General features: G+C 40.9%; 1 protein-coding gene across 1 annotated transcript; it reads left to right on the top strand.

Annotated features, from left to right (window-relative positions):
- Window positions 1-7,015: 7,015 nt before the first annotated feature.
- LOC147893119 (uncharacterized) lies at window positions 7,016-8,940 on the top strand. Its single transcript, XM_087387771.1, has 2 exons — window positions 7,016-7,643; window positions 8,002-8,940. Exons 1-2 carry the CDS (start codon window positions 7,080-7,082, stop codon window positions 8,638-8,640), a joined length of 1,203 nt encoding a protein of 400 aa, XP_087243897.1. The 5' UTR covers window positions 7,016-7,079; the 3' UTR covers window positions 8,641-8,940.
- The last annotated feature ends 5,100 nt before the right edge of the window (window positions 8,941-14,040 follow it).

The raw sequence follows: 14,040 nt of genomic DNA, 5'->3' as shown, positions 1-14,040 counted from the left end.
CAATCTCATGCAAAGTGACCTCTCTTACACAAGTAGCAGGCATTTGGGAACATTCCAAATCTCCCTTCAATAAAAAGCTTCCACCCATTCCAGAGAGCCAACTCAAGACTTCAGGAGGGTCCTTTTTTCTATCCCATAATACACAAACTTCGGCAAGGATTGCTTTGGCTGAACCGGTGGGATATAATGAACTCTGCCTAAGGTGGAGGCAATGCTCTTGATTTCATGGACCAATAGCTCACTGAAGTTAGGGAAATGAATCCATACCGGACAATCAAACCACAAAACCTCTTCGGTACTGAATGAAGTGCTCGAAGGGATGGTGTGAACCAGATTCTCTCGATACGCAATCGAGCTTGAAAGAATGCATTCACATTCCCTAAGAGAGCCAACAGATGCTTGAAAAAACCCCTTACCAATGAATTAAAAATTGTCCAACATGCAACGAACCTAGTACATGGATGCAAATTGCCTTGAAAAATCATCCTTAGATGGTACTTTGCCCAAGAAAAGCATAAAGAAACATAGTCTTGTAGCCTATTATACTCCTTGCACAAGTTGTTAGGTGAAATGTCAATCATAACTTTCAAAATCCTCTTATTCTCTTTGTCCGAGGTAATGAAAGCTTCCTTCCTTCTCAAGTTTATATTCTTGATATCACGCTCCAAGCACACAACCTATAGGGTTGATATTCACTTTTCATCAAATGTTCTTAATAAGAACTGATGCCCATCTCGAACTCCTCATTACCAAAAGCACATGTCTTTTGAACTTTATGGGCTGATGTATCCTCAACTTGAACAATAGGTTGCTCTAAATCAAGAGATCTTCTTCTATTAGCAAGCATGGTGGAGCTCACCAGCTCACCCAATGTGCCTAGGATTTTGTTGAGACTACATCATAAAGGCATTACACGCTTTTACTTCCCTCCGAAAACATTTGTAGTAGCATCACCTGTATGTAGGGTGTTTATTTAGGACCTCTCTCTCTCTCTCTTTCTCTCTCACTACTGCAAAACAATTATTACAAAAGATGAGCTATAGTATGGTTTCTTATTACATATGATAAAGTTGTAGTCTTGATTATAATCAAATAGAAACTATGCTATAGTGATGCATTGATCAAGTTGTAACATGTTTTCAAATTACATATGATAATCTTTATGAGGAGTTGATGTGTTTGTATAATGATAAGACTCTAGTAAATCTATAATATGTATTAGTTGTTACACAAACATGGTCTTTCCTACTATAACATTTTATGCTTATGAAGTGAGCATTCTTACCTCAGAAAAATCCAAAAAATATACGATCCTATTCTCAACAATACCATCCTATTCTTGACATTAAGATCATATTCTCAACAATGCCATCCTCTCTGAGAGGTAATTAAGAGGAATCCTCCTAGACTTCTCACGAGGAGATGAATATTTGTATTGAACAAGTGTTGTGCTAACTATTAGAATATCTGCCCTGGAAGAACATGCATTCCTATCATACACTAAGTGAAGGGCTTGCAAATGTTAGTTATGAGGTTCTTATGAACTCAAGGGAATACATCAACAAAATACTTTCATCCTGTCTTATGTCAAAGATATGAAATGTAATTCTATTGATAGATATCCATCCTGACCAAGGTAGTTAGCTCCAACTACAGAGATTAGGAGATCGAGCTAAATGCTGGCCTTTATGTGACTTATGGGGTGGCTTTTAAAGTGATTGCAAACCTAGGCATCAATCAACATAGGAACAATCAAGGATTAGATAAAGACAATGCTCTCCAAAAATGAGAATTTTCTTATGCCATACTATATTGTTAAAACATCATTTTAGATGATTTCATCACACAACAAGAATTTAGTGTCCCGTATTCCTTAGCGTTGTAGACTACTCTCAAGCTTGCTCTTTGGCTTAGGCTCCTTGCTTTTCTTTTCTATAGTTAGCTATTCGCTTGCTTAGACGGTCTTCTTCTTTAAACGACCTTCTCAAAGCTCAAAATGAAGAACCTCTAAATGAAGGAGCCAAGCCTTTCACTTAGCAATTGGGAATGATAGAAAGCTAAGCAACCCTTGTAAACCATTCCTTGGAAGGCACCTCTCAAATAAATGAACTATCTATGCTTTGAGACCATGCTAGTATTTCTAGGATGTGTGTGTGTGTGTGTGTGTGTGTGTGTGAGAGAGAGAGAGAGAGAGAGAGAGAGAGAGAGAGATGTTAGGGCCTAAAACCACATGGGTTTAGCCCTAAGTGGGGATGCCAAGAGAGAGAGAGAGAGAGAGAGAGAGAGATGTTAGGGCCTAAAACCACATGGGTTTAGCCCTAAGTGGGGATGCCAAGAGGTGTGTGTACATGGGATACATGGTATGGGCAACGAAGGCGTATAAGCTTCTATATATGTATCCAGGCATGCATTACAGTTATGCAATTATTCATCTTCCATTCTTGTCTTGTCTCTCTTCTTGCTGCTGTTTTAAGAGTTCATCGTGTATTTTATTCCCTGTAGGGGTTGTTGGGGCCTCTACACATGGTGACCACAAGGAGCCAGATCTTCATGGCTTTGGAGTCAAAGAAGCTGATCGGGCATCAACCAAAGCACACATGCGATATTCTGCAAGGGGCACCTTCCCTGAAAACGTGCAATCTTGAAGCACAAGTAGCCTAGAGGCTAGAACCACTTCAACAAACCTGACACAACCATCAACGGGAAAGAGCAATCATGACAACAACAATCGAAAGATCAAATGTCAGGAGTCTTAATTGGTCACATTGCGGTGCTGTTTTGCGGGCTCATCGGACCAGGCAATATTGATGCTCCATTGCGGTGCAGACCTGATAAAAAATGTGCAACTTCATCACACGCAGAGCCTGGACACAACAGTCCAAACTTGAGCGAAGCTTGTTGCTGAACCAGATGGATAATCATAAGGCAACAAAGGTTACGGACGTGTTACGTAGTGTGGTCTACTATTGTGGAATTGTTGTTTCTATTTTGTGTGTGGAGCGAAGGGAGTCATGTGGTTCAGAGTCCTCTATGCAGAGATATGTGAGGTTTTGTCCATTGTTGATGCAGCTTCCAGCACAACAAATCTAGCTAAAATTATGTACCAAGTTTGTCTCATACTTGCATAATAATAAAACACCCAAGTTCTTCTCTAAATGAACCAAGATAAATGCAATGCCCAAAGATGGAGGCAAATGCAAGCAAAGGGACATATCGGCAAGAAATCGGATGTAGCGCCTAGATCCAGGCATTTGATTCATGGGAGGGAAAGCATGCGATTGTTGAGGTGATACGGCAAAGAGAACATACGGTGTTTTGCGGATTGCAAGTGTGTGGGCAGTTATTGGTGCAATTATTTTGCAATTGAAAAGGCATGATCTACATCGACATTGCTGGAGTTTCTTTATAATTGTGGAATTCCATGCTATTTTATGGCATTATATGAAAACTTTGTAATCATTCATGCACTCACATAAGGTCCACTGCCTTGGTGTTGCCTAAAAAGTTTGTATCTCTTTTTTATTCACATGCACATAAGGCATCTGTCAGGGGATATTTGTGCATGTGTGGTTTTCACAGTCCACCGTGACTGCCATGTGTTAGGGCCTAAAACCACATGGATTTAGCCCTAAGTGGGGATGCTAAGAGGTGTGTGTACATGGGATACCAAGGGGTGCATGGTATAAGTAGGGATGCTAAGAAGTGTGTGTACATGGGATACCAAGGGGTACATGGGATACCAAGGGGTGCATGGTATGGGCAACGAAGGGGTATAAGCTTCTATATATGTATCCAGGCACGCCTTATAGTTATGCAATTATTCATCTTCCATTCTTGTCTCGTCTCTCTTCTTGCTGCTATTTTTAGAGTCCCTCGTGTATTTTATTCCCTGTAGGGGCCTCTACGAGAGAGAGAGAGAGAGAAAGAGAGAGAGAGAGAGAGAGCTACAACTGAGAGAGAGAGAGAGAGAGAGCTACAACTATGAGAAGAACTCTTGGAAGAGCTAGCTTGGACATGACAACTTGCATGAGAGAGAGAGAGAGAGAGAGAGAGAGCACACGTGGTGAGACTTTGTGTATACAAAGGTTTGGTCCGATGTGTTTCAGTCGATACAAAAGACTCTCTTGGGTCCCTTCAAATGAACCAAGAGCTCCACACATTTGGGTCATACACCACACAGTTGAGTACATCCACAACCACACACTTGTTTGTATGCTTCAAAACATAGTACATTGGCAAGATCCATGTGACTCGTGAGATCATTTATGAGACCCATGACCTTTCATGCGACCCTCTACATGAGAACCATGTGCATACACTCACCCTTAAGATCCTGGGAGTGTTTCTAAACCATTATTCTTTCAACAATTAAATACTTCCTTATTGGATGGTTGATGTCATTTTATAATGTAGTGAAAACTATTAGATTTCTATTATGTTCTTCTTTTCCTTATGATAAATAGTAGAAGAAATGGGATTATCCAAATTTGTATTCCTTTATTTCTTGTAATGAATAATCAGTAGTATATTTTGCATGAATATTCAAATGAATAATTTTAATTTATAGTGTATTCGAACTATGGAGCATGTTTCTTTAAGTATTACATGTCTTATATCATGTATACACATTATAGGTGATCAAATCTAGAAAAATTTAATGACTTTTCTATTAAAATATTTCAAGTTATTAGTTAGTATAATAAAGCATTGAAAAAGGGGGAAACTTTTTTCCTTTGCAAAAGAAGGGTGGCCTTAAAACTCAATCTTCTAGTTGGAAGGGAAAAGTGGCCTTCAAAAGAAAAGAAGGGTAGTTCTTCAAATATTAGGGTTAATGAATGGTTGACATAAATGAAACCGTTCGAAGGATCTAAGAATGTAATCTAAATTGGTGATAATACACCAAATCCTATTCAAAGAAAGACCAAGGTACCCATGCAAAATTTTTTAGGTAGGAAAGGATTGATAGATGATGTACTCTATGTTCCAAAGCTTAGCAAGGATCTCAATATCAATATTTAAGGGTGATGAATGTTGATGAGAGGTAATCAAGAGGATTCAAATTGTTGAAAAAGCAACAGAAGAAGCCAAGTTATAGAGAATGATAGCCTTAATATCAAATTTGCATGCAAAGATAATAGAATGCCACTCTCAGAGCTATGACACAAAAGATATGGACATGTGACATTCAAAGACTTGATATAACTTAGAAATCAGAATTTGGCAATTGGTATTTAAGCTTGCTTTTTTGGAACACGCAGCTTTGGTAGAAGCATGAGTAGAGCAAAAGATATGGGGTTATGCTCAGACCAAAGTGCACTATAATATGTGACTGTTATTGATACCGTTGGGTTTGCTTTAGAAAAAACTCAAGATCCTAGTTTATATCATTCATGTGATATCAAATGCTCTGGGCCCATTAGGTTCACACTCGATATAATTCTTGTGGTGGAATTTACTCCATAATGTCTATGGGAGGGTGTTTACCATTACCCCATAATCCATCCATATCTTATAAGTATAGAATGTTAGGCATAAACATGGTATTTCTTCCATCATTAACATGGTCTTTCTTCCATCAAAAAATGCAACAATCCCAAACTCCTATATTTATCAAATCTACACTTTATCTTCATAAATATGAGTATACCCATATGAGTATCATGTGCACATTGTCAGTTAGAAATATTAATAATATATCATGTGCACAATATTATTTATAAGTCCTAATGATATATATATATATATATATATACATCAACATCATATGCATTCATACAAGGGTCAAATAAAATTATATAATAAAATGTAAAGGCCTCCAACAACTTTACCCCAAGTATCAAATCAATTACTCGATAACCCATTATGGTGCAGATATGTCTACTTAGTATCTTCAACTTTGTGTTATCGCCTTTTTGCACTTTATTTATGTGGCAAACTTAGGGGATAACTTCATCTCTCAAAGCATTTCAGTCCACATTTTTCCTAGTCTCTACAAGACAACCCTCTATAACGAGATTTGTGTGTGTGTGTGCGCGCGTGCGTGTGCATGTGCATGTTCATGTGCGTGCATGCGTGTGTGTCCTATCATTCTAATGTGGGGCCCCTTACTCCAATATGTATTCCAGTGAGAAAGGTGCGTAAAGACAAGCGAGGACGAGAGGCTCATTTTCTTCAAATGCAGATTTGGGGGGTCGCCTGGTCCGCGGACTAGTGTGAAACCCTCCTAAGGTCGTGAAATGTTCGCAAGGAGTTGATATTTCTTTAGTTAGTGTGTGAAAGTTGCATGAGTTCTAACAATTTGCAGTTGAATGAGTGAGTATGTCACCATGATGATGGAAAAAATCGCATTTGTATTAGTTGAGGAGAGGCGGGTCGCGAATTAAGGTAAGGTTGATGGCTAATTAACATATTTGAGAGTATTTATTTTGAGAGATGTCTAAGAGGTTGGTTTCCATAGGCTTCCCTCCACCGCCCTTAGCGAGTATGTGAAGAGGGGGGTGGGGGGGGGGGGGGAGACGGCTGAGTAGTGGGGAGAGAGGGAGTGCTGAGAGGGAGAGAGGGAGCAGCACTAGGGAGAGAGGGAGCAAGGCGCGGCAACGTGGAGGGGAGAGGCAGTGCAGGAGCATCACAAGCTTAGCTTAATGTCGTTTATTAACGATTGAAGGGGTCGATCCAAAGACAAATGAATACATTCTATTTTCACGAAGCCAAAATAGGGTCCCCTGTCGACGATAGGATGCGCATTAATTAATTTCTTCGGGAGAGCCGGGAATGTTTGATTAATTTAGGCTTGTGAATTTAATTGTGAACTTAGCCCAGAAGGCAAGGAGGAAGAGAGGGGGAGGAAGGGGCAAAGAGGGGTGGGAAGGAGGAAGGAGGGAGCGGAGGAGGAGGAGAAGATAGATTAATGCGATTAGATTAGGTTAATTAGCCAATGCGGGATTAATTAATTGTTTGGTAGTGTGAAACCAGTATGTGAGCTTGGAGTTAAACGTGAGTCTTGGAGGTAAACGAGGTACACGTGCTCGGGTTTCTTCTCACCCATTGCTCGACGTGCACTCTCCTTCACTTGCATTCCAATGGCTTCCACGCTTCCCTCTTGGGGGGATTTGTTGGAGCACCTGCCCTTGCTCGAACATCCGCCTTTCAGGCTTTCTCATGCTAAGAGACGGACCTTCCATCATGATCAGGATCCCGCTATCACTTTCTACCGGGACAACGCTTCCTGGTGTCCTAACTGCGAGCGCGTGTGGATCCAGTTGGAGGAGAAGCAAATACCTTACGAGGTGGAGAAAATCAATTTGAAAGGCTATGGTGAAAAGCCCGAATGGTATACGAGAATGGTTCCGTCTGGGCTTGTTCCAGCTATAAATTTCAAGGGCAAGATCATGCCTGAGTCTGTGGACATAATGCTGTTTTTGGAAGAGGCCTTTCCTACCCACAAACCGTTGCTTCCACCCAAGGGCACGGCGGAGGCATTAGCTGTGGATGATTCTTTGAAGCTTGAGCAGCGTCTTGTAGAAGCTTGGTCCGGATGTATGAGGGTCGGGTTCTCGGGTACCATGGAAGCCTTTAATAACGCAATGGACAGTGTAGACGCTGCTGTTCAACAGTTCGGGGGGCCTTATTTTTTGGGAAACGAGGTCTGTCCTCATCGAAGTCCTGCCCTTCGTTAAAACCGTGCTTTTCACGCATGTACTTTTAGAGTGTGTTAAGTTGGGAAAGCCGAAAATCAAGCAGCTGCATAAATTTTCAGTTTTGCTAACATCATGCGTTGAGAGATTGTGGGTAGAGTCCACGAGACAGCGGCATTTCCAGGTGCTAATTCATATGGTAGATTCATTAGCACTGCCTCCAGTCGTCTCTGCGAATACTGAACCCGACGTTTCTACGCCTTTCTCTTACGTTTCTCAACCCATGCTCTACTCAATCATGACGCAGTCCAATGAGCATGGATTCTCTTTTGATAATAATTTAATGTTGGATTTTATTTGTACGCAGTTATCTTTGGTGGACGCTGTGTTTGCCCCATTTCTTGAGAGAATTGCTGCTAGTGTCCCGTACTTTTTGGGACCCCAGGTGCGGGGAGCAGGACGATGGCCGAATTTAGATGCATGGTTTGACGCAATGGATAGTAGGCCCTCATATCAGGCCATAAAATCAGACGATTTTACAATCGCTCAGATTGAAAGTCGCAGGTCCAGTAGATTGCTCCCTGCTGGCGCAGCTTACAGGGCAAAGATTGACGGGAAGGATGGCTCCTGGGATTTGCCATTGAAACCGGAAGAGACTGCTTGGGGCAGAGATGATGGCAATGGCAGTAGTTTTGCAAAGGAAGAAGCTGCCAGGTCTTTAGTTTGTAACCATGAGGCTGTTGTTGGATTCGCTTTAAGAGCTTTGAAGGACCCAGAGAGCTATAGAGATGGAGTGGATTTAGCCTTGAGGTATGTTGCCCATGCTTTGGTTGTCGGGTTTGAGAACGCATGGAAAGTTCCTGCAAACCTTGGCAAAGAGGTGGCAATAGCTGTGGCCTATTTGAGAGATAGAATAGCTGTCCCTCGAGATCTCTCCTATCCAGCAGCGAGACAGCTACGTGCCCATCTGCAATGGTTTGTAAGATTGCTGGACTCTGATTTATGAGTGGTTTGTTATTATTTATCAGATCAGATTTGTAGGACCTGCCGGAGGTTTATTTTTGACCGAGTATATCATGAATATTTTAGCTGAACCAACATCTTGCAGCAACACAAAATATTAGTGGCTTGGCATTTGTCTTCTATATTTGATGTGGACTCAGATATTATGGCTGTAAAGAGAACATATCTGAATGCTGATAAACGAAAGATCAATGCTTTATACTGACTGTATAATGTACATGCATTGGGCACTTGAAAACATCTCTATGTTTGTACAGCAATGCCAAAGGTTCGTCTTTGTTCCTGTCCTGCATGCTGATATTAAAGCGATCGAATGCTTAATGTTCATTGTGTGATCTACATGGATTGGAACAGCTCTCTATTTCTGCAGCATTGCCTTGTGAGCATCAACGTAACTTGGGCTGCGTAGGAAGTGATAAGAGAATGGAAAAACAGTTGTGAAATTTGGATGCCTTGGAAGTTGTGGGATCATGTGTATGTCTCTAACATATATGGGTTTCCATATTTGCACTTCCTGCTGATCATTTTGATTCCTTTGTCTGCTTACTCCTTTGGCATCAATGAACTAGGTAGCAAAGTGTTGACAAGATATCGTGTTAGCGAGCTCAAAATTATAAAGGCCTGGTAGGCACTTAGAAGGCAACTCAAGCCTCATTTTTAATTGTTTATGCTGTTTTAAAGAAGTACTTTTAAACTGCAATTGACGGCAGCTCATTGTTTGGAGCAGTATTCTTTGTCCCAGTAAGCTTTTGGAAGTCAAGCAAGGTGACTTTTGTAGAAAGAAATGGGAACCAATCTCTCCAAAGTTTGTGAAAGGGATAGGATTATAGCTTTTGCATAATTGGTAAACAACGTTTGGATTTCGCATTGAACTATTTAAGGGAGTGTTCTGATTTGCATTGAACTATTTAAAGAATTATTCTGATTTGCATGGAGTTATTCAAGGAAGCATTTGGATATTCATTGACTTGCACCATCCAAATTTGCAATGTGCTTAGAGAACACCACAAATTTACTATGTTGTAAGGTGTTTTGTCAACACCAAAATTGTTTTCTAGAAAAGAGCTTTCATAAAGTAGATTGCTCACAAAATTGGACCACTGGTTTTTGACACATATTTCGATGGAAAATGCATCGGCAGTTATGTTGGGAGAAACGTTGGTATGTCCGCCGGAAATGGTGTGTCAGTATGCGCATCAGGTCCCAAAGGTAATCGACAATATCTGACTGCAGAGCAAACTACTAGCCAGGACCTTGCTACCGAGACTCCGGTCTTAGAGCAGCCTATTAGTCAGGACCCTGGTAGTCAAGGGTGCATTCTTCAACCTCAACCGGACCTGTCTTCACACTGGGCAGCGAACCCTCTCGAACAATCACAGACACTTCAACTAGACCAGCAGTCTTCACAGTCAGGGGGGAAGCCTCTTCAATGATCTCAAAGTATCTTGGAGTAGTCTCTAGGATACGTTTGTCGATATGCGGCTGCGTGCATCGAGCATCTGCATTGAAGAATTCCCAGTTCACATCGTTGGGTGTAGCAGAGGAAGAGGCGATCATGCATTTCCACAAACTCTAGGTGCGCTGCATATCCATACCGCGGCCTTGGTAGGGGATCAACCAGTAGAGGGATAGTAATGGCCGCTCTGCAACATCCTCAATAAACATCTCTTCTCTATTTACTTATTTTGAACACGCTACGTGCCATCCAAACACTCTTCCATGTGGCGTACATATTCCCCGATCCTCTTTTCTCCTTGCACTTGTTTATTGTCTCTGGCTGCCATGGATGTGTGCACCATTAAAATCCCACCCATGGCATCCCTTTCCTCCCCGCACAACTACGTGAGAAATTGCAGACTGACAAGCATCTTTGAGGCACAAACTTCTATAGACAGATGGAATCTCTGACGTGCTAAGCACCATAGAATAACATCCACCATGAGCGTGCTTGCAGTCAAGTTTAATTCTCCATTGTCCCTTGCTAATTGGCTACCGTCTTAACAATTGATCTCTTCTGCCGCTTTGCGATTCAGCTCCAAGGTGGCTTCTTCACGACCACAATGTTCCCCATCGCCATCCCTTACTCCTATTGGTAGACCCAAAGCCAATCTCATCGATTCTACTTCAACTCTCCACCCATGATTCTTGCTGGTCGATTCTCTATTGCTGGCCGTCACCGTCTTGCTATTGTATCTTCCTTGCTTCTAAGTTAAAAATCCATCCCAATATGGGACAAAGCTGTGGAGAGATCCGAATCTGTTCTATTGCTCTTTTTAGAACCTATGTTTAGGCACTATACAGGCCATCCATCGACATCTATTAGCAAAGGCGTAGGATTTCATATACTGTATCTAAGGATGGAAGGAATGCACTCTTGATCAACATTGTCGACCTTTTGCAGAGTGGGATGAATCCACTAAGTTGCCTTAAATATTGGACTACTCAAAGCATTGTATATCTCTTTATGTCAAAGCTTTGTCGTCTATTCAATTGTCATCGATTCCCTATTGTTCCGTCCATCAATTTTGTTTTGGATACAACCAGGTTTTTATAAGCATTTATTTTTGCAATTTGGGACACTTTATTGCCAAGGAAGACCATTATCTATCATTGTTTGGCACTTGATTATACTACGAGTGGCTACTTAGTTGTCATCACTTTTTGTCTATGTTGTGGTCGCAATTCTTCCCAAAAGAGTATTATTTGAAGGAAGATATATGAGGGTTGTTGTACACTTTGCCCTTTATGCATGCTCTTCCAATCGGTGCTGTGCCTTGATGTTCAAGTACGAAGGTAGCCATTGACATAATGATTTGGTACATGAGAAGGAGCCATTGCTATTACTCCATCAAGTTGGCCTTGACAAAAATGCCATGTCATCTTTGTCTATGCCATCATTGGTAGCTTTCAACTTCCATCCTACCTGGGACTTGCAAGTCATTAGCCATAGTCACACCACAGACCTTCCAACGCAGTGGAGCTCTTGTGCACTTTCTCAATGCCTAAAACCAAAGGCTGATCATTGCTACATTGTGTACAAGCTTGAAAGCATCCCCAATAATGGAGGGATGGAGCCAACTATGTTGTTCAGACACAGGTTAAGCACTGTGAGATGAGAAAGCTTGGCGAGCTTTGGCCGGCTTGGCCGGGGCATGGCACCAGCCAACCTATTCAGATAGAGATGTTTACTGGAAGGCACTCTAAGCTTGGGCCTATGGTAGTAGTAGAAGCCCTCATCCCTGTTTGAGTTCTTGGTGGTTAGTAGAAGCCCTCAACCTTTGGTTAGAGAAACCTTCATCTTTGATCATGATTTGTGTACTTTCCAAGCTAATAAGCAGTTTTTGCGACAATGTATTGTGTAGATACTTGTGTCCTCAATGTGCTTCCCATCAAAACTTATCTGCTTTGAATAGTCAATTCCACTCTCAATATCAAACACTTCTTCAGTATCGCTTACTATCATTTGTTGCCACATTGATAGAGAATATACAAACCCACTCAACACCACCAACCCTCTCAGTCGGCCACACTGTTGACGTCTTCATTACTTCCAATCTTGGTTGTGGCTAGCACTACATCATTGTCCGACCTGACATGCCTGCAAATGTTCCCATCGACAACATTTTAGCATGAGAAGCAGGGATGATTGATGAGAGGCAGAGAAAAGAAGTGGAAAGTTTGCGTAAGTGACTCATAGTCGAGGAACACATTGGCCACAAAAGAAGTAAAAACCCTCAGTGCCATTGATTTGGACAAATACATCCCATGTAATTAGACTTGCAAGGCTCAGTGAAATGCACCTATAGATTAAACAATGATGATTCATGAGTTGGGCGATAGGTGGAGTGATGTTGGATGTATTGTTAATTAGTGGCAAGATCGCCTAGATTTTGATTGAGAAAAGTTGCAGCATGAGGAAGATGGAGGTCCTCACAAATATTTTATTTATTCTCCCCTCAATGCTTCAAAAGGTTTGTGGGTTGTAGATTAAAGAACCTTTGTGGAAAGTACAATCCATAGCTACTATCTAGTGTTTCCGTTTTATCAAGGTCTATGTGGGTGGTTGATTAAAGAACCTTTGTGGAAGGTACAATTCTTAGCTACTACTGAACCTTCCACAACCCATTACACACTTAAAATGGTGCATGTAGATATGTTGCTATGTCTAGAAATATTTCAAGCATTCACACTGCGAAAAAACAACAAAATGAGGAATGCGTTGTAGTCCATTGTTATAAAGCACAACTCTATGTATAGTCACGTGGTAATGTTTATGAAACCCAAAAAGAAAACGAGGAACTCGTTTTCATAAGCATAACTCTATGTATATCTTTATGTAGTCATGTCATATTATTTATGCACTCAATTGCAATTATGTGTAGATGTTGTATATGTTTATGTAGTCATGTCATATTATTTATATGCTCAATTGCAATTACGTGTATATATCTTTTAATTGCTGGTGCAAAGCAGGAGCAATGAGAGGCTTGGTGGATATATTGATGAAATGAATGGGAAGGTTGTTCGAGCTAGGAAGTGCAACAAGTCTCAGATCTACGTGAAGGTATTGAGTCCATTGTTAGAGAGGAAGAGATGCTAAGAGGAGATGGCCAAGTAGAAATTGTATGTGTTGTTGGAAGATTTGTGATCGGCATTTAAGAACAAGGTAAGTTTGAAGAGAATGAAGGCAGTGGCATGGTACACACTGGAGATGTTGAAGCTAGAGAAGCCATGTGAGGAAGAAGTGGAGTAATGTTTGAGGCATCCAGTTCAACAAAGTGTGATCAATACATTCTAGAGGAGAAGGAACCTCTAATGGAGCAAGCTGGAGCCCAAGGCTCCAAACTTACAACACCACCTTCCCAGCTATAATTTATCATACTGATCAACAAGATTCTTTCCCTGCCTACAACTCTTGGCCATCACTCCATCGAGTTTCCTAGCAACTCCCATATTTATACTATTGCTCATTGCAATCTCATAATTATCTACTATAAAATCTTCTATGTATCTACATTTTCTTATTTGAAGCCCCATATTTTCTTATTTTGAACCCCCCATGTGTCAGGCAAAGAGGCTCCCCATGGTAAAAGGAGAATTCTTTGGAAGCACAGGAGCAATATATAATTTTTGAAATTCTTTGAAAATAAAAGCTTTTATTTTACATGCTTGGAAATCAATTGGGCTATCAATTCAAGCCAATTTTGACTTTGGATTTGCTACATGGAGTGATCTGCCTCTTAGGTGCCTTATAATATAGAAATTTTAAATTTTTAAAAATAACTATAGTTTCTTGCAAGCTGTATCCTGCACTCAGGCAGCTCCTTAACCCGTAGTAGACGTGTCAAACTACTCGTTAATAAACATTTAGTAAATGGCATAC

The sequence above is a fragment of the Dipteris shenzhenensis genome, chromosome 16, assembly GCF_047967505.1.
Source record: "Dipteris shenzhenensis isolate YYH24624 ecotype China chromosome 16, Dip_SZ_1.0, whole genome shotgun sequence".
NCBI lineage: Eukaryota > Viridiplantae > Streptophyta > Polypodiopsida > Gleicheniales > Dipteridaceae > Dipteris > Dipteris shenzhenensis.
Note: the sequence above shows the minus strand (reverse complement) of the source record. Positions and strands in the feature narration are given on the sequence as shown.